At 28.9% G+C, this 23,544-nt stretch overlaps 2 protein-coding genes across 3 annotated transcripts; both read right to left on the reverse strand.

Annotated features, from left to right (window-relative positions):
- Positions 1-1,178: 1,178 nt before the first annotated feature.
- Positions 1,179-6,734, reverse strand: LOC113366526. 2 transcript variants are annotated; one of them, XM_026608148.1, is made up of 8 exons: positions 6,326-6,734; positions 5,417-6,086; positions 4,867-5,079; positions 4,682-4,797; positions 3,736-4,516; positions 3,443-3,661; positions 2,497-2,639; positions 1,179-1,813 (listed from the first exon to the last, which is right to left on the reverse strand). In XM_026608148.1, exons 1-8 carry the CDS (start codon positions 6,567-6,569, stop codon positions 1,299-1,301), a joined length of 2,901 nt encoding a protein of 966 aa, XP_026463933.1. In that variant the 5' UTR covers positions 6,570-6,734; the 3' UTR covers positions 1,179-1,298. The 2 variants fall into 2 exon arrangements, with proteins under 2 accessions (XP_026463933.1, XP_026463932.1); XM_026608147.1 differs by having other exon boundaries at positions 3,736-4,561.
- A 6,821-nt stretch (positions 6,735-13,555) lies between these two features.
- Positions 13,556-21,262, reverse strand: LOC113367138. Its single transcript, XM_026608768.1, has 5 exons — positions 21,259-21,262; positions 15,368-15,641; positions 14,721-14,936; positions 14,543-14,657; positions 13,556-13,564 (listed from the first exon to the last, which is right to left on the reverse strand). Exons 1-5 carry the CDS (start codon positions 21,260-21,262, stop codon positions 13,556-13,558), a joined length of 618 nt encoding a protein of 205 aa, XP_026464553.1.
- Positions 21,263-23,544: the final 2,282 nt, after the last annotated feature.

The following is a 23,544-nucleotide window of genomic DNA, read 5'->3' on the forward strand; positions in this document are numbered from 1 at the left end:
AAAGCTGTGTTGCTTTAACATTCTTATTTAATATCTATAAAAGTGCATAGAATTATTATTATGTTAAACGCCTAAATAATAAACATTCTTTTCACAATATCACTTACATAGATAAACAAGTATAATCACTTACATCATGTAATTGTCATTGAAGAACTTCATGTAAATAAAATTAACAAACATTCATTAACTGCTTGTTTTTTTTTTTTTACTTTTTCGCTGGCGAAACAGTCTCATTCTTTGAGCAGCTGTACTATCTGTCTTGCATATGAAAATATTTTCTATTTTAATAACTGAGATTTATAGAAACTACGAATAATATAGGAATTATTTCAATAAACTTACGTTTCTTACTCGGCACAAATGTTATATGAATAGTATAAGTTATTCGATTAATGACTCACAGTCAAATGTTATTTTGATTGGAAAGAAGTCGGATGGCTCGCACGATTCGGGCCAGGAGTCGGATGACTTCACAAGATTTAGTTCATTTTTTAATTTCTATATTTATATTATTTTTAATTTATTTATTCATTTTTAAATTATTTTTTTATATTCATTGTAATATAATATGTTCATACATATAATTTATCTCAGGCAGATAAATTATCTGATTTAGAACATCACATTAAATGTTTTTCAGTTTGATATGAGTTGATTCGAATCAAGTAAAAAAGTGTGTTCCGAATCAGGTTGTTAAACACTTGATTCAACTTGGAACATTACTATAGTATTATATTATAAATACACAAATGTTTTGTTCGTTTTTAATAAAGAGGGCTCTCTTGAAAAGTAGATAATATTTATAAATATAAAATTAAACTAGTATGTGATATTTTGCTGCAATAAGAAATGAATTTATAAATAATTGAGTGGTTTATAAGTATGTACATCGATTTGCTGTTACGTCGCCTTGTGTTAGAAACTATTGAATATTATTGGAAAATTAATTAATTAATTTCGGCAAGTACTTGTTAAATTAAAAATAAACACAACCATAGATACGGCCTATAATTCGAAACTTGTTTGAATTTTTATAATTAACTACTTGTCATAGGCCCATAACATTTTAGGAGGTTTGTTTAGTTAGATAATAAATTTCACAAATATACAAAGTTGTAAATTTTTTAGTTTATTTAGACAAAGTTATAAAATTAGGAATACAATTTATAGAAATATAATAACATAGTTATAATATCTTGTTGCGGCCTCTCGTATCTGGCTGTCAATAACACTAATATATTTTGTAACAATAAACAGTATTTTTTGCTTTTGAGCAATATAAAAACTTCTAAAATTTATAAATGCTTCATATTAACATTTATTCCAATTGTGTAATATTTCGAACTTGTATCAACCAGCATATTAAAAACTGCACAAAACTCTGACTCTGAATGACCACATGAATTACTTTTATGATTTGGTTCAGTTTCATATCTTTCATTATCAATTTCACATGATTTCAGTGTCAATTCACATATAGCCATTTTTGAATCATTTCCCACATCCGATATCCAAACATTTTTATCGTTCATGGTTGGTGCTTCAGATATATTGTTTTTACTGTCAACACCATAATTATTAGGAGCACTCGCAGAAGCAGCTAAGCAGAATGTATCTTTATCATATATGGTACTATTAATTGAGTTTATCATTACTTCTACATTGTTAGCGTTTATTCCATCTTCCAAATAATACTTTGTAGCTGTGTCTAAAGTATTAAAAGCTTCCATATATTTTTTCTGCTCAAAATTAGATTTAGAATTTATTTCTGAATCGATTTTGTTCGTGTTGTCAATACACATATTTGCTTCTAAAACAAAAAAATCAGAAAATCTAAATATATTAGTATAAGAACCATTCAAACAAGTACACACAAAAAAAAAACTTATTGACAAATATTTTATATATAAATACACATAGTGATGTCACAAGTTCAATAGATACTAAATTTCCACATTTTATAATGTCACTAACAAAATGCCAATAGAAACCAATAAAAGTGCAATAGAATTAATAACCACAATAATCAATTAACATGTTAAATCTCAAATTCATATAGTACATAAAAGACTCCCAAGGAAAATATAGTACATAAAAGACTTATTGTTAAATAACTTGTTAATATACATCTTAAAAATATATCAGCATGAAAATTGTCATAATTAATTATCACAATGTATTATTCATCTGGCAATAATAATACCTAACACTATTTATTTTGCAAATGTTCATTATTTATGAAAACAAAACAGCGATAATATGAATATATTCATATTATCATATTTTTGCAAATCTATTTGTGCTTAAAGTTAAATTCTTATTCATTGAAAACCAAAATAGAAAAAGTACTAATTAAATAATGCTGTAACATATACAATAAATTTAAAATATGAATTCATCATTTTAATGACAAAACATTGCTTTTTGCTTCTCTACAGCAAATATTTGTAATATTGGGACTTATCTCTAATAATGAAATATTAAATGTCTTACCGGTTTCCGTGTTAAATGTGAATGTAATATGCTCATGTTTAGGTAAAAATTTTGTATCACAGAAAATTTTTAAACCACACTCCTGACAAATCAAATCTGAAAATACTGCATCCTTACTTCCAGTTTTTTGGAATGAAATTAATCTGCAAATGCAAAGACAAAATTCAGTTCATTTTTAACTTCCCGAATGTCGACGTTTTCTCAAAAACGACTAGACCGATTTCAAAAATTTAAAAGCAATTGATTTGGAGATGTGCTGATTTGTTTTTGGCATAGGCAAAAATGGTAATTCAGTTTTTTTTAAGATAAGGAGCGTCCAATATGAATAAGTTATAAAACATTTTATTGATGAAATGAAGAACTATCTAGTTCAGTTTTTGGGAAGGGAGGTCTAGCGGTTTCGGAGATCCAATAAAAAAAAGTAAAAAAAAAAACAATTTGCGGTCAAATTTGATCATTAGACAAATGTACATATACTGGATATATAGATGAATATAATTAGATAGATAGATATTGAATGCATTAAATTTTCAGATAGTTTATAAAAATTTTAATAATAAATAAAAATTTTGTTTACATTCCTTTGGGTTCCGTATCATTGTTTATCCGTTAGACTGCAACGCGGCGCTTAAGGGTTTCGATATTTATCAGATTTTTTCAAGGAGAACCATAAAATTGCATATAAATCATTCAAATCCTAGGGTAGGCTGATTCTATGTGGAAACACCCCCATATCCTTCAAAAATCTTTAGAAAAAATGTTTTTGTATTTCTATTTGTAATATTAATGTTTCCAGTATGATCTAACGGGCATTGTCATTTTTGAAAGAGGGCAAAAAATTGAAGATTCTGATTAAAATCAATGCAGTTTTGACCACTACGGTTTGCAAAAAAAAATCATTTATGTTAATTAGATAAGACTAAAATTATGCCACGAAAATATCTACCTGTTTTTATGCTGAGATTCTGATAAATGCATTTCATATAATTTAACATTTTGCATTGCCAAATTACATGGGTGGCAGTAATATCTGTGTGATAAGTTGATTCGGGAGAGATTATGTTTATGAAGATGACCTTCAATATGATTTTTCAAAGATTTCCCATTAAAAATATCAATATCAATGTTACATACATCGCAGAAATAATTATTTTCATCATCAAACCTAAAAAACACAAAAATAGTTGTTTAATCAAAATACATAGAATATAATACTGAAAACTTCAATACAATAATTACCCAAAAAAGACTTTATTATATATGTGATCCTGTTTTATTTTTGCCCATGAGTTTTCCAAACATTCATAAAATTGTTTTAATTCCCTTCTTCTTCTTACCATGAGTTTACTTTTCTCAAAATTTTTTATGTAGCTTTTACGATTTTTAATATGTTTAGATGATTTAAAATGAATAAGTATATCCTTTGCCTTATTTGAAATTTCATCATCACATAATTTACAGAGAACAGCTTTTTTTGTATAAGGAAATAAAAAATCTATGTTTTGACGAAATACATCGTCTTTGTCATTTTTTAGCATGTAAAAAATTTTATTTATAAAAGGTTTAAGCAACATTATCGACTCACTATTTCGGTAATTTTTTGTATGCCTTGATCCATTTACATGTTGTAAAATAGTTTTACTATTTTTGCTCAAATGAACTAAACACAACAAACAATTGGTGACAAGAGATGCATTATAAATTGATAAGCTATTTATTTCAGCAACAGCATAGCTACACTTTTCCTTTGACTGGGCGTTATTTATTGTGCTTTTAAACTCTACATTTTTCACATTTTCTTCATTATTTAAATCAAGCCTTTCTTTTCTCAAAGCAATATTTTCACTTTGAATATTTTTCTGTTTCAAATTATTTATTTCATGCTGTACTTTGTGCACTTCCTTTTTAATTTCTCTTGTTTTATCTAAATTACTTTTAATCTCAATTCTTTCATTTTTAAAACAATTTGGTTGATTTTCAGCAACAATATCACTTACTTCGTTTTCAAAACCTTGCGGCTCTACAAAATGATTTTGCTCTTTTCTGAGATCTTTCTCTTTCTCAACTATTAATAAAAAATATTATATTCCACTTACCGTAATATTTATTGTAAGTAAAGTTAAAATAAAACTTATTAAATTTAATATAAGAAAGATAATTTAATGATTTCAGATAAATAACTCACCACCATTAACTGGTATTTCTTTAGATTTTGATATGAAGTGTTCATGCTGATAAATGATTTCCAATGAACCAAATAATTTTATATGACACTTTGGACAATCTTTCTGAAGAAAACTCCTACAAAAAATAAATCCACTTAGTATTCTAATAAAATAAATAGTTTTCATTAGTAATGAAGAGACTTACAGATCAATATGGCTTGTCTGTTTTATATGCATATTAAATGTTTCTTCATTAAAAAAAACTAGATTACAAACAAGACAGACTAAAATATCACTCGATTTGAAAGATGGAGTTATATGTTGATTGCTCTTATGAGTTTTACCGGATATGTGAGATGTGCCGGATGATCGTAATAACTTATCACATTGGAGGCAATAGTTGAGTTTTTCACAGATTCTGTAATATATAAAAACTATATATATATAGAAACTATATATATATATATATATATATATATATATATATATTTGTAACTATAGTTACAGCAGAAGTTATATCTAGAACAAAAAATAATGTCAGAATTTATGGAATTTTGCAGATCCATAAAAATTATCATTTTAAAGTCTATGATTACATAATACAGCAAGTTTTTATTTATTAATAGCAATCTAATTAATTTAGCAATTAATAAATCAAACCTATATATTTTATAACATATACCCTAGTTTTACGCAAATTCTGTATACGGATATATTTATTAAAACACTAGATAAATTATTAGAGATTAACTTACTGAATCAAATTATCCTTTGACATTACTTCCGCAAACAAGCTAACTTCGCTCTCGGAAATAATTTCACTACCACTAATATTTTTGGATAGTATATCAGATGTCACAAGGGCAGCTTCTTCTGTTATGTTATTTTTAATTTGAGATGAAGACAACTGATTTTTATTTAATTCGGGAATGTCGATAATTTTTTTATTGGAAGGATAACTTTGAAATTCATCAGTCTTATTTGTAAGATTACTCCAATTCAGTTTATCTATCATAAGTGCTTTGTAAGCAGCTGTAGATACATGATCACTCGACAAAAAGTGTTCATTAAAAGTTGCATCATCAAGACACAATACAATTCCACATCCCCAGCAATAAATTGCATCTTGTGTATGAGGATAAACAACATATTTATGAATGTAATGTCTTTTATGAATTTCCCAATAGTTCGAATAAGATTGTAATGACAAAAAACTCTTTTTGTCAGAAATCGTTTTATTATGCTTATGACTATTGCAATGTGTAAACAGTTCATGCTCAGTATTTAATCTTTTTGAACAAATAACACAAGTGTATCGCAGGTTAAAGTTTAAAACAATAGCAAGTTCATTAAATTTGTTCATATTAATCAATTTCGATAAGATCTTTTCAGAAATGTGGGGATACGATTGCTTTATTTCAGATACTGTAATATATAACAATCAAAATTAAATTAAATAAAGATATTATGTGAAGCAAAATTGACACTGGAGTACTAACCATATAGAGTATATATCATACAATATTACAATACAAAGTATATTATGTTAAATACAACTAAACAATAGACGTAAGTCATCTGTTACTGTTACTGTTAATAAGTAATTTTATTATATGTAGTATGTTTAGTACTCCAACGTTGTTGTATGTTATATTTGTACTTACTAGTATCTAATTTATTTGACGATGTTTTAATCATATTATCTAAACAATTAGAATAACTTATTTCGCCTGCCAAATTTCTAGACCACATCTTTTCCAGATAAGTGATTTTTTTATAAAACATTTGAAGATTACATTGTAAGTCGTGATCGAATATGGACTTATCTATCATGTACTTTTCATTAAATAATGATATTGTATTTTCTAGGTACAAAATGTCCTGAATAAACTTCGTGGTTATGTCCATTTTTATAAAATGACTGAATAACTTATACAACAAATACAATAAATGTTATACTTGATTTTGTCATTAGCCCGTTTCTTCCTCCTTAACCAATCAACCTCCAGCAAACAATATACCAATTCAATAATCAACCATTGACGCAAGAAAGCGCTAGAAACCTATCGAAAAATCAACCGATTTGTTGAAAACGTAGTTATTGGTTATTCGTACTGATGAACGTTAAAACCAAAACAATAAGCTTTTTTACCGTTTGTTTCTCGTTAACATGTCAACCGTTTTGACGAAACGACGAAACTTAGATCCATAGATAAAAGAAGAGTATATGCTTAGTACATAGACCCATACATAGATAAGGACCTATAGAAACTGTGGTCTATATATAATATATTTTATTTATAATGAAATAGTAACAACACTACGTGCGATTATATTTATTATTTATAAGATGTACATAATATTTAAGTATTGAAAATGAAAAGGAAAGTATTGTAATTTATGATGTTGACTGTTCGGCAGCAGACGGAAGAGAGAGTTCCGACCCTAAAGCTTGCACTTTGGTTCTCGCGTAGTGTTGCCAACATGATGAGCCAAAGATAATGTTTAACTGTCAAATTGAGGTGCGATGTGGGTTGCCAGGTCGCTACAGATCACTCTCCCCCGGCGAAAAGTTTATCTTGAACTTCGGGCTGCCATCTTGAATTTTCTTGTAAATTTTTGTTGAGTTTTTTTTTTTAAGTTTTTGTTTGATTAATTTTTGTTTGTTTGTGGCCGTGGCCGTTTTTGCTGGCGGTCGCCATGTTGTTTGGTGCATCGTTTGCTTGCTTGTGGCCGTGGCCGTTTTGTATGGCGGTTGCTGCCATGTTTGCTTGGTGCGTTGTTCGCTTGCTTGTGGCCGTATTGTATGGCGATTGCTGCCATGTTTGCTTGGTGCGTTGTTCGCTTGATTGTGGCCGTGTTGTATGGCGTTTGCCATGTTTGCTTGGTGCTCCCTGTCCGCTGCCGTGGTGCTTAAAATCGACTCATTTTCCAGGTTAATGAGTGATTTATTGAGCACGTGTTGTTGTTGATTTCAATGTGCGTGGTCGGAATCTCCATTGTAGGTACTAGAACGTTCTGTATTTCTTGCTCACTTGTAAATTATGCACATGTTTCACTTCCTTCTCACTTTATGCGTGTTTTTTATTCACTTTCGGGGTCACCAATTATAGAAACTGTGGTCTATATATAATATATTTTATTTATAATGAAATAGTAACAACACTACGTGCGATTATATTTATTATTTATAAGATGTACATAATATTTAAGTATTGAAAATGAAAAGGAAAGTATTGTAATTTATGATGTTGACTGTTCGGCAGCAGACGGAAGAGAGAGTTCCGACCCTAAAGCTTGCACTTTGGTTCTCGCGTAGTGTTGCCAACATGATGAGCCAAAGATAATGTTTAACTGTCAAATTGAGGTGCGATGTGGGTTGCCAGGTCGCTACAGACCCATAGATAAAAGAAGACCTTATACAATACTTATAAATAATAATTATAATTAAAATAATTATGAAGTTGTATAAGGTCTATGACTTAGTATCATAGCTTATTTGCTTATTTATCTATGGATAATAATAAGTATATGCTTAGATCCTTAGATCTTAGATTTCCTTATGTATGGCTTAAGGTGCGTCCACACCTAACATAAATGAACGTACCAAAACGAACGGCAACAGCATCGTGTGGACGCCACAACGATCACGAACGAACATAAACAAACATGGCGAGCAATGTTCCGCAACTTGTCGGTACATCAAAGGGAATTGTTCGTTCATGTTTGAACTCGTATGTGCAGTACCATAGATAAACAAGTATAATAGATCGCTATGTCTGGCGGTTTGACGTTACCTCGATTGAAATACAATTTTTTAAAAATAGATGGCAGCACATGTATAATATTTAAATTACCCCTGGTTTTACTTCTTAATTTGTACGTATCGTAAGGGTATCGTATACAGCCCCAAAAACCTGAATAATTTTTAATATTGGAAATAAGAACAAATCATACGAAATACAAAATATATATTTTCAAAGATATTACATATGTTTAAAGAACAATTGAAATTATGTTTATATTAACAATTATAATTACAGTTATGGAATGTTTGAAAATATAATAATTATTATACATAATTATAAAAGTATTATAATTTCACAATTATGCTTAAATAATATTTCAAAAACTAAATATATAAGTGAAGAAAATCACAGAAGTATTAAACTAAACTAAGCACAAATAACTGACTAATATTAATTACTTAATGACTAATATTAATATATTAAAATCTTAAAAACTAAGAAGAAAACTACAAGCACAGGAGCACGCAATGAAATTACAAATTTAGAAGGAATGACAAATAATACAAAAATTTAAAGGGTTAAGAAAAAAACAAATAATTTGTTAAAAAGTACAAATACTTCACAAACAAAAAAGTCCTAAAAACATAAAATATATATATTGATAACAAAATTGAGAGAAATTCAAATTCCTAGGATTAAAACTCATTTACGAGACATTGTTCTTTATTAATTCTGCATGTAATAGTTATTTCGCTATCTAATGAATTAATAGTAAAGTTGCATTTAACAAAACCTTTGAATAGTTTCTGTACGAGTGTTTTATAACATTACATTTAGCCATGTTTCATCATTTCATTTTCATTGAAAACTATCATTGAAATTGCCATAAAAGATCAACAAAGTGTTTACAATGAACAGAATAATGTTTTATGCACATACAATTGTTTATGAATCAAAAGATAAAAGCAATATTTTTGATTCCCAAGGTCGGTAACAAATATATCTTGAATTTAAACATTATATTGGGATGTTACACAAGTTTTATTTGAAGAATATTATAACACTAATCTTCAATCAAAATACATTAAAATATTATGTATGGTATAGACTCTCTTTATAAGTGTTTACATTTGCTAATGTAATATATAATCTTATTAAATATAACAATAAACTTACGTTGATGAACATTTAAACCATACTAGCTGAATAACTGTTTTGCAACTTCAACAATATGAGATTCAATCCAATCATATAACAATTCCGAAGATAATGGTATTTCATCAAACATCAAAACACAGTATCTGCTACTAATACTTTTTAAAAGAAATAGCTGAACCTAATGTTTTAAATAGACACTCATAAATACCGCTATACACTTGTATCTCTGAATGCAACTTTCTCAATGTTTGAGGACATGGCAAAATAAATATTTGTCTCCAAAAATAGTAGACCTTTGGAGACTTTTTGTACGACTTATTCCTTAAATTATTGCATTGTTTATGAATCCTTCTTGTCATTACATATTGCATTCCTTGGTTGTCAAAAGTACTCCTGCGCTTTGTTAGTGCATTTTGCAGCAATTTGCAGGTACCCCCAAGACACCTATTCAATATAATAACATGTTGACATATCTTGATTATATATAATTATTGCTGCAATTATTATTAAAAAATACCTTTGCGGAAACTTGTATTGGAATAGCTAAATATTTTAACCCGCACTTGACACTTTTTTGGGTACTATAAAAACACTTTGCCATATTAAATTTCACAAATGTTCACTTAAACAAAATTAATTAATTAGAAACAACACGAGTTCAAAAAGTTAGGTTATTCCTACAGCCATACAACGATCAAATACTTGACAGCCACTTGCATGAACCACGAACAATTTGTAGTTGAAATTGAGTGCACATTAGCCATCTGTTTTTAAAAATTGAAACTACTCAGGACCAAAACAGTGCAACGCGCATTTGTTCGAAGATAACTCCCCATGGTGGCTGTCAAGTATTTGATCGTTGTATGGCTGTAGGAATAACCTAACTTTTTGAACTCGTGTTGTTTCTACTTAATTAATTTTGTTTAAGTGAACATTTGTGAAATTTAATATGGCAAAGTGTTTTTATAGTACCCAAAAAAGTGTCAAGTGCGGGTTAAAATATTTAGCTATTCCAATACAAGTTTCCGCAAAGGTATTTTTTAATAATAATTGCAGCAATAATTATATATAATCAAGATATGTCAACATGTTATTATATTGAATAGGTGTCTTGGGGGTACCTGCAAATTGCTGCAAAATGCACTAACAAAGCGCAGGAGTACTTTTGACAACCAAGGAATGCAATATGTAATGACAAGAAGGATTCATAAACAATGCAATAATTTAAGGAATAAGTCGTACAAAAAGTCTCCAAAGGTCTACTATTTTTGGAGACAAATATTTATTTTGCCATGTCCTCAAACATTGAGAAAGTTGCATTCAGAGATACAAGTGTATAGCGGTATTTATGAGTGTCTATTTAAAACATTAGGTTCAGCTATTTCTTTTAAAAAGTATTAGTAGCAGATACTGTGTTTTGATGTTTGATGAAATACCATTATCTTCGGAATTGTTATATGATTGGATTGAATCTCATATTGTTGAAGTTGCAAAACAGTTATTCAGCTAGTATGGTTTAAATGTTCATCAACGTAAGTTTATTGTTATATTTAATAAGATTATATATTACATTAGCAAATGTAAACACTTATAAAGAGAGTCTATACCATACATAATATTTTAATGTATTTTGATTGAAGATTAGTGTTATAATATTCTTCAAATAAAACTTGTGTAACATCCCAATATAATGTTTAAATTCAAGATATATTTGTTACCGACCTTGGGAATCAAAAATATTGCTTTTATCTTTTGATTCATAAACAATTGTATGTGCATAAAACATTATTCTGTTCATTGTAAACACTTTGTTGATCTTTTATGGCAATTTCAATGATAGTTTTCAATGAAAATGAAATGATGAAACATGGCTAAATGTAATGTTATAAAACACTCGTACAGAAACTATTCAAAGGTTTTGTTAAATGCAACTTTACTATTAATTCATTAGATAGCGAAATAACTATTACATGCAGAATTAATAAAGAACAATGTCTCGTAAATGAGTTTTAATCCTAGGAATTTGAATTTCTCTCAATTTTGTTATCAATATATATATTTTATGTTTTTAGGACTTTTTTGTTTGTGAAGTATTTGTACTTTTTAACAAATTATTTGTTTTTTTCTTAACCCTTTAAATTTTTGTATTATTTGTCATTCCTTCTAAATTTGTAATTTCATTGCGTGCTCCTGTGCTTGTAGTTTTCTTCTTAGTTTTTAAGATTTTAATATATTAATATTAGTCATTAAGTAATTAATATTAGTCAGTTATTTGTGCTTAGTTTAGTTTAATACTTCTGTGATTTTCTTCACTTATATATTTAGTTTTTGAAATATTATTTAAGCATAATTGTGAAATTATAATACTTTTATAATTATGTATAATAATTATTATATTTTCAAACATTCCATAACTGTAATTATAATTGTTAATATAAACATAATTTCAATTGTTCTTTAAACATATGTAATATCTTTGAAAATATATATTTTGTATTTCGTATGATTTGTTCTTATTTCCAATATTAAAAATTATTCAGGTTTTTGGGGCTGTATACGATACCCTTACGATACGTACAAATTAAGAAGTAAAACCAGGGGTAATTTAAATATTATACATGTGCTGCCATCTATTTTTAAAAAATTGTATTTCAATCGAGGTAACGTCAAACCGCCAGACATAGCGATCTATTATACTTGTTTATCTATGGTACTGCACATACGAGTTCAAACATGAACGAACAATTCCCTTTGATGTACCGACAAGTTGCGGAACATTGCTCGCCATGTTTGTTTATGTTCGTTCGTGATCGTTGTGGCGTCCACACGATGCTGTTGCCGTTCGTTCTGGTACGTTCATTTATGTTCGTTCGTGTTCGTTGGTTAGGTGTGGACGCACCTTACTACGAATGTAGACAAACATTTTTCTTTTTTGATGTTAAAATGTGCAGTTCTGCATTAGTTTATGTTGTGTTTATTATAAGATATTGCTGTTAATAACAAAATTTGTAAATTTGATGCATCTAGGTACGAGAAGTTCCATCAAATTGCCTTAAGGCACGATGCCGTGCACCACACTAGTTTTCCAGATTTGTTGCGGCCCAGTGCCTTGTATATTCCTAAATTTTGGTCCTAAGAGTAATTTAGGTTGGACATCGCTGGCTTAGATCATAGTATGGATAATAATTTGCTTATTTATCTATTCAAATAATTGTTCCTAGTCGGTTAGCAATATGTATATAAAAAGCTGATTTTATACATATATTTTGCTTCTTGTACAATTTTCAAAATAGGTTGAAGTAGTGGTAGATAATTACAAATTATTTGTTAATATTATTCAACGTTCACCAGATAGTAACCACCAAAATTAATTTAAAACAATCAATATAAAATCATTTCATTACAATATTTACATGTATTTAAAATGAAGTAACATATTACATTATAGAGCAATTTATGTATAGAATTTAATATAACAATCAAAATATCCCAATCTATTTAAAAAGAAAGTGAAAAAAGATTGTTGGTATTGTTATTTATATTTTTCAACACTTTCTATCCGTATTAAAAAAAAAAAATTACTCTTTCATTCGAATATATGCAGAATTTTATGATTATATACAAAATGTTGGCGTATTCAAAGGATTTAACACATAGTATATCGAAAAATAATTTAGCTGCTCCAAAATTATGTATCCGCATTTATAAACTGAGTAGAAAAGCGAAAATCATTGAAGCACACAAGAATTATTTTCCAAAACAATTAATATCTAATATTTCTTATTTTGTTAAAGCATTCAAAAGGAAGTCAATTCTCGTACGACTTTACGAGAACAGTTTTGAGAACAAAAAAAATATACAAAGATATAAGTACAATAATTAATGTATTTTCCTTGTTGTTATATATATTACGTAATATATATATTCAATTATTAAATAGAAAATACGTCTAAATATAATATAAATTTATTTAACCAAAAAAACATGCTAAGGTGACTAGAATAATATAATGACACTAGATAATCAAATTATATATAACAACAAGGAAAATACATTAATTATTGTACTTATATCTTTGTATATTTTTCTTGTTCTCAAAACTGTTCAATATAAATTAATTTATAATTATTCTGATGCCATGTTGGTAAATAATTAAATATGTATCAATATCGAACAAAAATTCTTGATATATGCATATGTATATTTTCAATGTACTAAGTGTTAAATCCTTCGAATTTGTTTTATGCCAACATTTTGTATATAAAAATAAATATTATATCATGTAATTCTGTTCTATATTGTCTATGAATTTTGTATGCATTTATAAAACTTTTTCAAGTTGTATTTTTTTGCTATGAGCTTTATATTTCTCCTATGCATCTTTTGTGATCTTGAATATGTTGAGATGATTTAAAATGAAGAAGTATATCACATTTCTTATTTGAAATTTCACGATCACATAATATACAGTAAAGAGTTTTTGTTGTAGAAGGAAATAAAAAATCTATGTTTTGGTGGAATACATTGTCCTTGTCATTTTCCATTATTTGGGTAATTTGATTTAAAAAAGGTTTAAGCAGTTTTGTGAATTCATTATTCTCAGAATATTTTTTATGTCTTGATCCATTTATATGTCCTAAAATATTTTTATCATTTTTGCTCATTTGAACTATACACAACAAACAATTGGCGACAGAAGATGTGCTATAAATTGATAAACTATTTATTTCAGTTAAAGTATAACTACACTTCTTCTTAGGCTGGATATTGTTGATTGTGTTTTCAATTTAACTTCATTTTTACTGTCATTACCTAAATCATTATTTTCATCTTGTTTCAAATCATTTTTTTTATGCTGAACTTCCTGTACTCCCTCCCATTTTAAATTCACTTTTATTTCTAAATTACTTTTGATAATATTTCTTTCATTTTCTGAACAATTCCATTGATTTTCAGAGTCATTTCTCTTTTTACAATATCATTCATTTCGAGTTTAGATTTGGATGTAAGATGTTCATGTTGATTAATGATTTTCAATGAACCAAATAATTTTATATGGCACTTTGGACAATCCTTGTGAAGAAACTTGCTATAAAAATAAGTCTATTTATTTTTTTCTACACTATTTTACGACTGATAAAAATATACTTACCGGTCAGTATGACCCATCTTTTTTATATGACTTTTGAATGTTTTACTTTTTAAAAAAGCCAAGTTACAAACAAGACAGATTAATAGATCACTTGATTTTAATAAAGGAGTTATTTGCTGTTTTCCCGAATGCTTTTTACCAGATATATGAGAAGTACAATTTGATTTGTGTAATAACGTAGAACACTGGAGGCAATAGTAGTAGATGTTACAGATTCTGTAAATCAAATATATATATATATATATATATATATATATATATATATATATATTTTGAAAAAGAGAGTGGAAGAATATATCACTTTCATCAAAATATATTTGAAAATATTCAAAAATGTGTTCCTTTTTCAACTTTCTGAAAGTGTTTTATTTATCATGAACGTTTTGTCAGAAATCTGACTTGCTATATTTTATTGTAAAATGTTTGAGACCTTTGGGTCTAATTGTATAAAAACCTATGTATTTTAGAATAGAAAGTAAACATCATTAGAAAGTGAAAATCAAAGCTCAAAATAATCAATTTGCAACATGTTAATGATGATGTTAATAATGATGGTATAAGATTTGCATAATAGTAACGAAACATGTAGTTCTATGAACCATAAAACTATAAAGTTGTCAATGAGAAGTTAATTAGAGTTAACTTACTGAATCAAGTTATCCTTTGGAATTATTTCTGGAAATAAATTTACTTTATTCTTAGAAACAATTTTACTGCCACTAATAGCAGGTTTGGATTGTGCATGAGATGTCAAAACTGCATTTTCCACTGTGACATTGCTTTTAATTTGCCCTTCTTGCTGTATTTGAGATGAAGACAATTCAGTAAAACAAATTTTAGCATGTGGAAATGCTAACTGATTTTTATCCAATTCTGGAACGTTGATAGTGTTTTTATTCAAAGGAAAACTTTGAAATTCATCTGGTGTTTGTAAGATTATTCCGATTCAGTTTGTCTGTCATAGGTGTTTTGTAAGCAGCTGTAGATACAATAGTAATCACTAATATAATATTCTATACAAGTAACAAGTAAGCCATCTTTTACAGTTCTACTTAAATATAGTATGTGTTTAGTACTCCAAGGTTTTGTATGTTATGTTTATACTTACTGGTCTCTAATTTATTTGACGATTTTCATTTATATTATCTAAACAATTAGAATAACTTAATTCGCCTGCCAAACTCTAGACCACATCCTTTCCAGATAAGTGATTTTTTTACAAAAACATTTGAAGATTACACTGTAACTCATGATTGAATATCGACTTATCTATGATGTACTTTTCATTAAATAATGAGATTGTATTTTCTAAGCAGAAAATGTCCTGAATGAACTTCGTGGTTATATCCATATTTAAAAATGACTGAATAACTAATACATTAAATGTTTTAATTAATTTGTCATTAGCTCGTTTTTTTATCCTTGACCAATAAATCACCACTGTATACAATAGATACAATTTCAAGTCCAACTGAAAACACATATTATAAAAGTATAAAATGCACAGGGTCATCTACTGCTAACATATGAACGTTTTTTTTGTCTTTTAGTTCGTATTTTTTTCTTGCTACCCAATCAACCGTTGAAACTAGAAAACTTTTGAAAAGTCACCCGATTTGTTGAAAACATTGGAGAAAAAATGTGCTTTGACATATGGTTTTGTGACTTGTTCCATAACAGAACCAAACTGATGTCTACTACCTCTGCTACTGTTACTGTTTGCTTAAATCGTTCGTTGGTCTATTATCATGCATAGATAAAACTGATATGATCCGTTTGTCGTGACTCGCCGTCCCACGTGACCCGTTGTCGTTAATAACCGATTCGATAACGAAAACGTCGAGCGTTACATAGGGACCCGAAGAGTTAACACTACGGGACGGTACCGATTTCAAAACAATTTACTGCACCGGCTGTAAACTTGATTGCATGGGTAGTTGTTATGCATTTTGTTTGATAAAAATTTGTGGTCATTGAAGGACATACATTTATAATATTAATTAACTTCCCGTAGGGTAAGTTATAGTAATCGCAAAAAAATCGAAAATGAAAATTTTTATATATCTTTATGTTTCAGAGGTTTCTGAATATTTTGGCATACCTTAGAAAAAATTGATGTATGTGTGTGTGGTGTGTGTGTGTGTATGTGTGTGTGTGGCGTAGTATGTATTTGTGTGCGGATACAAATTTTCGTCGACGATTTTGGGAACACGGATGAAGCAATTTGAATAATTTAAAAAACATTCGATCCGTATTGATAAGGAGACGTGCTGATTAGTTTTGGCGGAGGTAGGTCTAGCCGTTCCCAAGATATGGGGCAAAAAGTGCCAAAAACGGTACCTCAGTTTTTAATAGAACGGAGGGTCCGATTTTAAATAATTCAAAAAACATTTTACTTGTATTGACAAGATGAAGATTTCATCAAATTTTTATAAGGGCAGGTTAAGCGTTTCGGAGATCTAACGAAAAAAGTAAAATAAAATGCCATTTGGCGGTCAAAAATGATCATTAGACATATGCACATCAAATTATCAGATATTTTATAGAGATTTTAACAATAAGTATAAATTTTGTTTACATTCCTATGGGTTCCATACCAATGTTTACCCGTTAGACAGCGACGCGGCGCTTACGCGCTTTATTTTGTCTCTATGCATTTAAAGCAGTACGATTGCTTTGAAAAAAAGTTCAGATCTTCCAACATATGTCAAAACTAGCTGTAAGTGGAATTCTGTCTTAAGGCAATTAGGGCATCGTGCCTTAAGGCAAATTGCTGGAACTTCCCGTACCAAAAATTATTATTTTTTTAACGATTAACATTTTTGAAAAAATTTTACTTAAAAAAAATAGATTTTTGAGAAACTATAAAATTGACAAAAAATTACTTTTTTTTGAAAAAAAAAAAAATTTATTTGAAAAAAAAAATTTTTTTGAGAAAAAAATTTTTTTGAAAACAAAAAAATTTTTTTTAAAAAAAATGTTTTCTTCATTTTGACATATTTTGGAAATTTTGAACTTTTTTCAAAGCAATCGCACTGCTTGAACTGCATAGAGACGAAATGTCAAAGCTCGCAAGTGCCGCGCCGCCGTCTAACGCATAAGCATTGGTACGGACCCATAGAAATGTAAAAAAAAAATAACTTATTGTTAAAATCTCTATAAAATATCTGATAATTTGATGTTCATATGTCTAATGATCATTTTTAACCGCCCAATGGATTTTTATTTACTTTTTTCATTAGATCTCCGAAACCGCTAGACCTGCCTCCATGAAAATTTGATCAATTATACATCTTGTCAATACAAGTAAATGTTTTTTGAATTATTCAAATCGGACGCTCCGTTCTCTTAAAAACGAAGGTACCGTTTTTTGGCACTTTTGCCCCGTATCTTCGGAACGGCTAGACCTGCCTTCGCCAAAACTAATCAGCACGTCTCCTTATCAATACGAATCGAATGTTTTTTTGAATTATTCAAATCGGTTCATCCGTGTTCCCGAAATCGTCGACGAAAATTTGTATCCGCACATACATACACACACGTACATACATACACACACACATACACACACATACACACACCACACACATACATCCATTTTTCTAAGGTATGCCAAAATGTTCAGAAACCTCTGAAACGTAAAGATATAAAAAAATTTTCATTTTCGATTTTTTTGCGATTACTATAACTTGCCCTACGGGAAGTTAATAAAAAAAACATTTTTTTCAAAAAAAGGATTTAAAAAAAAAATTTTTAAATAATTTTTTTTTTTCAAAAAAAAGTAATTTTTTGTCAAATTATAGTTTCTCAAAAATCTTATTTTTTCGAAGTAATTTTTTTTCAAAAATGTTAATCGTTTTTAAAAAAATAATATATTTTTGGTACGGAAAGTTCCAGCAATTTGCCTTAAGGCACAATGCTCTAGTTGCCTTAAGACAGAATTCCACTTACAGCTAATTATTTTTGATCATTTTATAAAGAATAGTGACGTTCAGAACAATTTCCAAAATGCATAGCTGGTTGATTTTGACATGTTTTACAATAAAATAATTACTGTCGGTTACGGTGCTTTTCTGTCAGAACAGACAATATAATCCCTTTTATTCTTTCTCTCGCATTTAGAATATGCCACTGATTAGTCAGTATATTTGTTCATTATTGTGCTGCCATAATGGTTTGTTTTTTCTATCATATTGTCTAATAATTCATTTGTAAAATATAAAGTAAAATAATCTATTGGATGTCTTATATTGCTTGGTATTTGTAGTCGGGGTGTGTTGATGGTATGTCAAACTGCGCACGATTAACCGATTTGAATGGTTCGAATATCATTCGATTCCTATCGATAGGGAGATGTGCTGATTATTTTTTGGTTAAGGCAGGTCCAGCCGTTACGGAGATACGGAGCAGAGTGCAGAAAATACAAATCGAGTTTTTGAGAGAACGGAGTATCCGATTTGACTGATCTAAAAACATTCAATTTGTATAATGACAGGGCGAGAGGTGATTAATTCTTGGCAAATGAGTGTACATGTGCAAAAAATGGCAGAGAACTAAGCGTCCGATTTGAATGATACAAAAAACTTTTTGCTTGTTTTTGAGGAAGAAAAATTCCATTTCAATTTCTTTTTTCAAAAAAAAATTTTCTTTGTATATCCAATGTAATTCAGATTTTAATTTTAATTCTGTTCTCGAACATTTCGTTACGGTACGGAAAAGTTCCAGCAATTTGCCTTACGATGCCATACACCACTAGTTTTGTTTTGTTTATAACACCATGCTAAATGCAAGTTTAACGAGTGGTGAATAGCATGTGCATGGACATCGTGTTTTAAGATAAATTAGAGGAATTTTTGAAAACTTTAAAACTTTGAAAAAATTCGGTTTGTTTGAGAATTCAATTTGATTTTATTGAAAAAATTCGGCTATTTCTAAATTATAGAATTTTTTGAAAATTTTGAAACTCATTTAGGTGGATGGGCTCGCCCGTAGGTAAGCGGTTAAGAGCGACGCGACCTGATCAGAGGTCTCGGGTTCGATACCCACTTCGAGCAGTCTGTTGTCAGGAATATAGATAGTAATATGTTTCCAAGTGAAGAAAATAGCCCTTGTCCGGCATTGCTGCACCAATAAAAAGTCAGCCCTATTAGATTAATTCTAATAACAAAATCATCAAATATGGATGATGGATTAACCATTGGGTTATCATCTAAAAAAATACGAAGTAAGGAGAAGTTTCAGCCCAACAGCTCGTAGGATGTAAGGTTCTGATTGCTGTTTAAAAAAAAAATAATAAAAAAATAAAAGAAAAAAAAATTAGGTGGATTGATCCATGTACTGTCGGAAATGTCGAAAACATTTGTTTGAATTTTAAACATTATAAATTTTGGTACGGAACCCAAAGAAATGTAAAGAAAATTTGTACTTATTATTAAAATTTCTGTAAAATATCTAATAACCTGATTTGCATATGTCTGATGATCATTTTTGCCGTCAAATTGCATTCTTTTACTTTTCTTTAGATCAACGAAACCTGCTGTATCAGCCCTTCCCAAAAAATTAATCAATTCTTCATTCCATCAAATAGAGTGAAATGTTTTGAATCTTTCAAATCGGACTTTCGGTTTTCTCAAAACTGAATTTCAATTTTTGCATTATTATATATGTGTTTCGTATTATATATGACGTGTCGATTACTTTACGGCAAAAGGAAGTCTAACCGTGTCAAAGATACGGGATAAAAAGTAACAAAAAAAAAAACGATTTTGAGAGACTGAGAGTCCGATTTGAATGATAAAAAAAAATCACTTGTATTGTATAATGAAGAATAGTTAAATTTTTGGGAAGAAAGGTCGAGCAGTTTCGGAAATCCAATAAAAAGAAGTTGAAAAAATTTGGCGATAATTAGACTTATAAATTATCAGATATTTTATAGAGATTTTAATAATAATTACAAGTTTTGTTTAAATTTGATGGGTTTTGTGCCAAAATTTGTAATAATTAACCGTTAGACTGCAAGTGGCGTAACGCGCTTTAATATTCCGTTTCTAAACCAGCTAGACAACGCTATTGCTTTAAAAAAAATTAAACTTTAAAAAAATTAAAGCATTTAAAAATTCCAGACTACAGTACAGAAAGTTCCAGCAATTGCCTTGAAGCACGATACCATGCACCACTAGTTACCATAGTTAAAGTAACTAATGTTTTAAACATATTTAATAATATTATAAAAACCCCCATAGAAATAGAAAAAAATTCACTTATTATATTAACATTTTCCATAAGATATCTGACGATATAATGTAAATAAGTCTATAATTATTATTTTGACCCCAAAAAGCATTTTTAAACTTCTTTTTCTGGTCTCCAAACGCTGGGACCTGCATTTCTAAAAATTTAATCATTTCTTCATTCCGCCAACTAGTAAAATATTTCTCGAATAATCAAATGAATGCTCTGCTTTCTCAAGAACTGTAATTTTTGGCATTTTTGTTCTGTATCTCTCAAACCGCTGCACCTGTCTTAAACAAAAACTAACCCATTATGTTTATTTATCTGAACTAATTAACGAGCACGTTTCGCCATCAAGTAAATCGAATGTATTCTGAATCAATTTAATCGGATGCCTCGTTCTCGCAAAAACTGCCGTTTTTTTTGCACTTTTGCTTCGCATCTCGGGCTTGTCTTTGCCAAAAACAAAATTAGCACGTCTTCTCAGCAGTAGGAATCGAATGTGAATGTGATTTTTTTGAATAATTTGAATCGGTTGATCCGTGCACCCAAAATCGTGAACGAAAAATTGTATCCATACAAAATACACACACATACACATATACATTTTTTATTCATGCACATATACCTATGTTTTTTCTAAGGTATGCCAAAATGCACGCATGCCAGGAAATCTTGAAACGATAAAAAATTCAAAAATTTCTAGAACTTATCCTACGGAAAGTCAATAATAATAATTTCCATCACAATAATTATATGTATTTAATGATTATGTATTCAAAATGGAATGCACAATGTGAATTTTAAGTATAAAATAGTATTATTATAACAAAACCAAATATCACAGGGTGATCCAGTCTATTTAAAGAGAAATTGCATAAAAGTTGTGTATATCATTGTTTACATTTCTCAAACATTTTCAATTCATTATTAATATCCAGCATATATATTTTTTGTTCAGTCGCTGGAAGCCATTTGATAGGTACGTCTCTGTTTACTTCAGGTGTCGGATTCCTAGGAGCGAGATTCATATAAAAATAAATATTAGTTTCATGGTATAATAACAGGGAGAAAAATATTACACCAAATTAACATTAACAAAAAATGTTAATTTGGTGTAAGTTTATACTCTATTCATATGCGGCCTTTTCAATATAAAAAACATACTCCTTTCCGCTCGGTACTGATTCGTACTTTATATACCAGATACTCGGCGTCGCATTCTGACGAAAACGTGTCTGCTAAAAACTTGATATTATTGTGCAAGTATTTATGCAATATATATGAATTTGTGAACATTGAAGAACATATAATTTCAGTTAAATTTTAAATCAATTTCCAAATGCTTCCGAGTCGATCCATTGTCGTTATAATTAATTAGCGTCCCAGTAGTTTATCAGCAGAGAACAGTGTAATATATCTTTTTTATATGGATCTGTTTCTTTGATTAATATTACTTCAAGAATGCACGATGGTTTTACCGTACTTAGAAAAAAAGAGATTATATAAAAGAAAGGCCAAAAAAATACTTTGAAAATAGTAAATTTGAATAGAGAAGCCGAGTGAAATGCTAGAAACTACGTTGTCCCATCAGAGGGACACGAGCGGAAAGAGTTAAAATACTCATCTACTTTTGTAACGTAATTTTCTCCTAAGAAAAGAAAATCTATAAAACTATAATACAAAAATTAAATTTAAATAAATATTTTCAATATATTAAAAAGAGCAAAATCTAAATCTGGTAAATTTTGCAAATAATCATACCCTGTTTTGCAAAATTGGTCCACATCTTTATCATAGTTCGCATCAATTTCCTTCTCGTAAAGTAAGTAGAATTAGAATGTAAATCTTGCGGCGGATTTTCCAGTGAAATAAGTAGCCAAGATCATCACCGTGAGATGCACCTTCTATGTGTGTTAAGCCATATCATTTTTAGCCATTCCTACCAATTAAATTTTGATTCTTGTTAAAGAATTCCAATATTTACAATAATCTGTGTATCAATTCATACATAACTCTATTTATAAATAAAGTAAGAAAATAGTTACCAAAACTTCCATCAAATGAAAATCTATAGTAGTATATATTGCCTTTTATAGAGCCATGATTTTTTCTGTATTTGGTATAAAATCTGACCGTATTTTCTATTCAAACAGCATTGAACAATCAGTAGTTAAGTTGATTGAAATTCGAAGAGCTTTTTTGGATCAGTTTCCTTTCCGTAATATCTGTTATAAATTTTTCAACAATATCTGTATAATTATAATTACTGATTCCATATAATATGCGAGACATTCTAGTTTAATATTATTTTTTAGTTCCGTTTTATCAGTACTTCGAGCAAATCGTCACCTTCTGGCATTGATACAAATTCCTTCCTTGCTAGTGTAGCCAATCATCATAGGTATTTGCTTTGGAGACTCATTAACCCGAAAACCACGAGATTGAAATGTGTCGGTTTTTTATTCGTGCGACTTATTCGCTCAGGGCTCGGAAGATAGGCAAATGGATAAATCCCATATGAATATTTTTCATCTAGTTCTGGACAATGCTGACGCTTAAATAATTTGTACCTCGGTGTATTTTGTAAATC

This window comes from Ctenocephalides felis, unplaced genomic scaffold (genome assembly GCF_003426905.1).
Source record: "Ctenocephalides felis isolate EL2017-DRISC unplaced genomic scaffold, ASM342690v1 CF-g0.4_SCAFFOLD_01170, whole genome shotgun sequence".
Classification (NCBI taxonomy): Eukaryota; Metazoa; Arthropoda; class Insecta; order Siphonaptera; family Pulicidae; genus Ctenocephalides; species Ctenocephalides felis.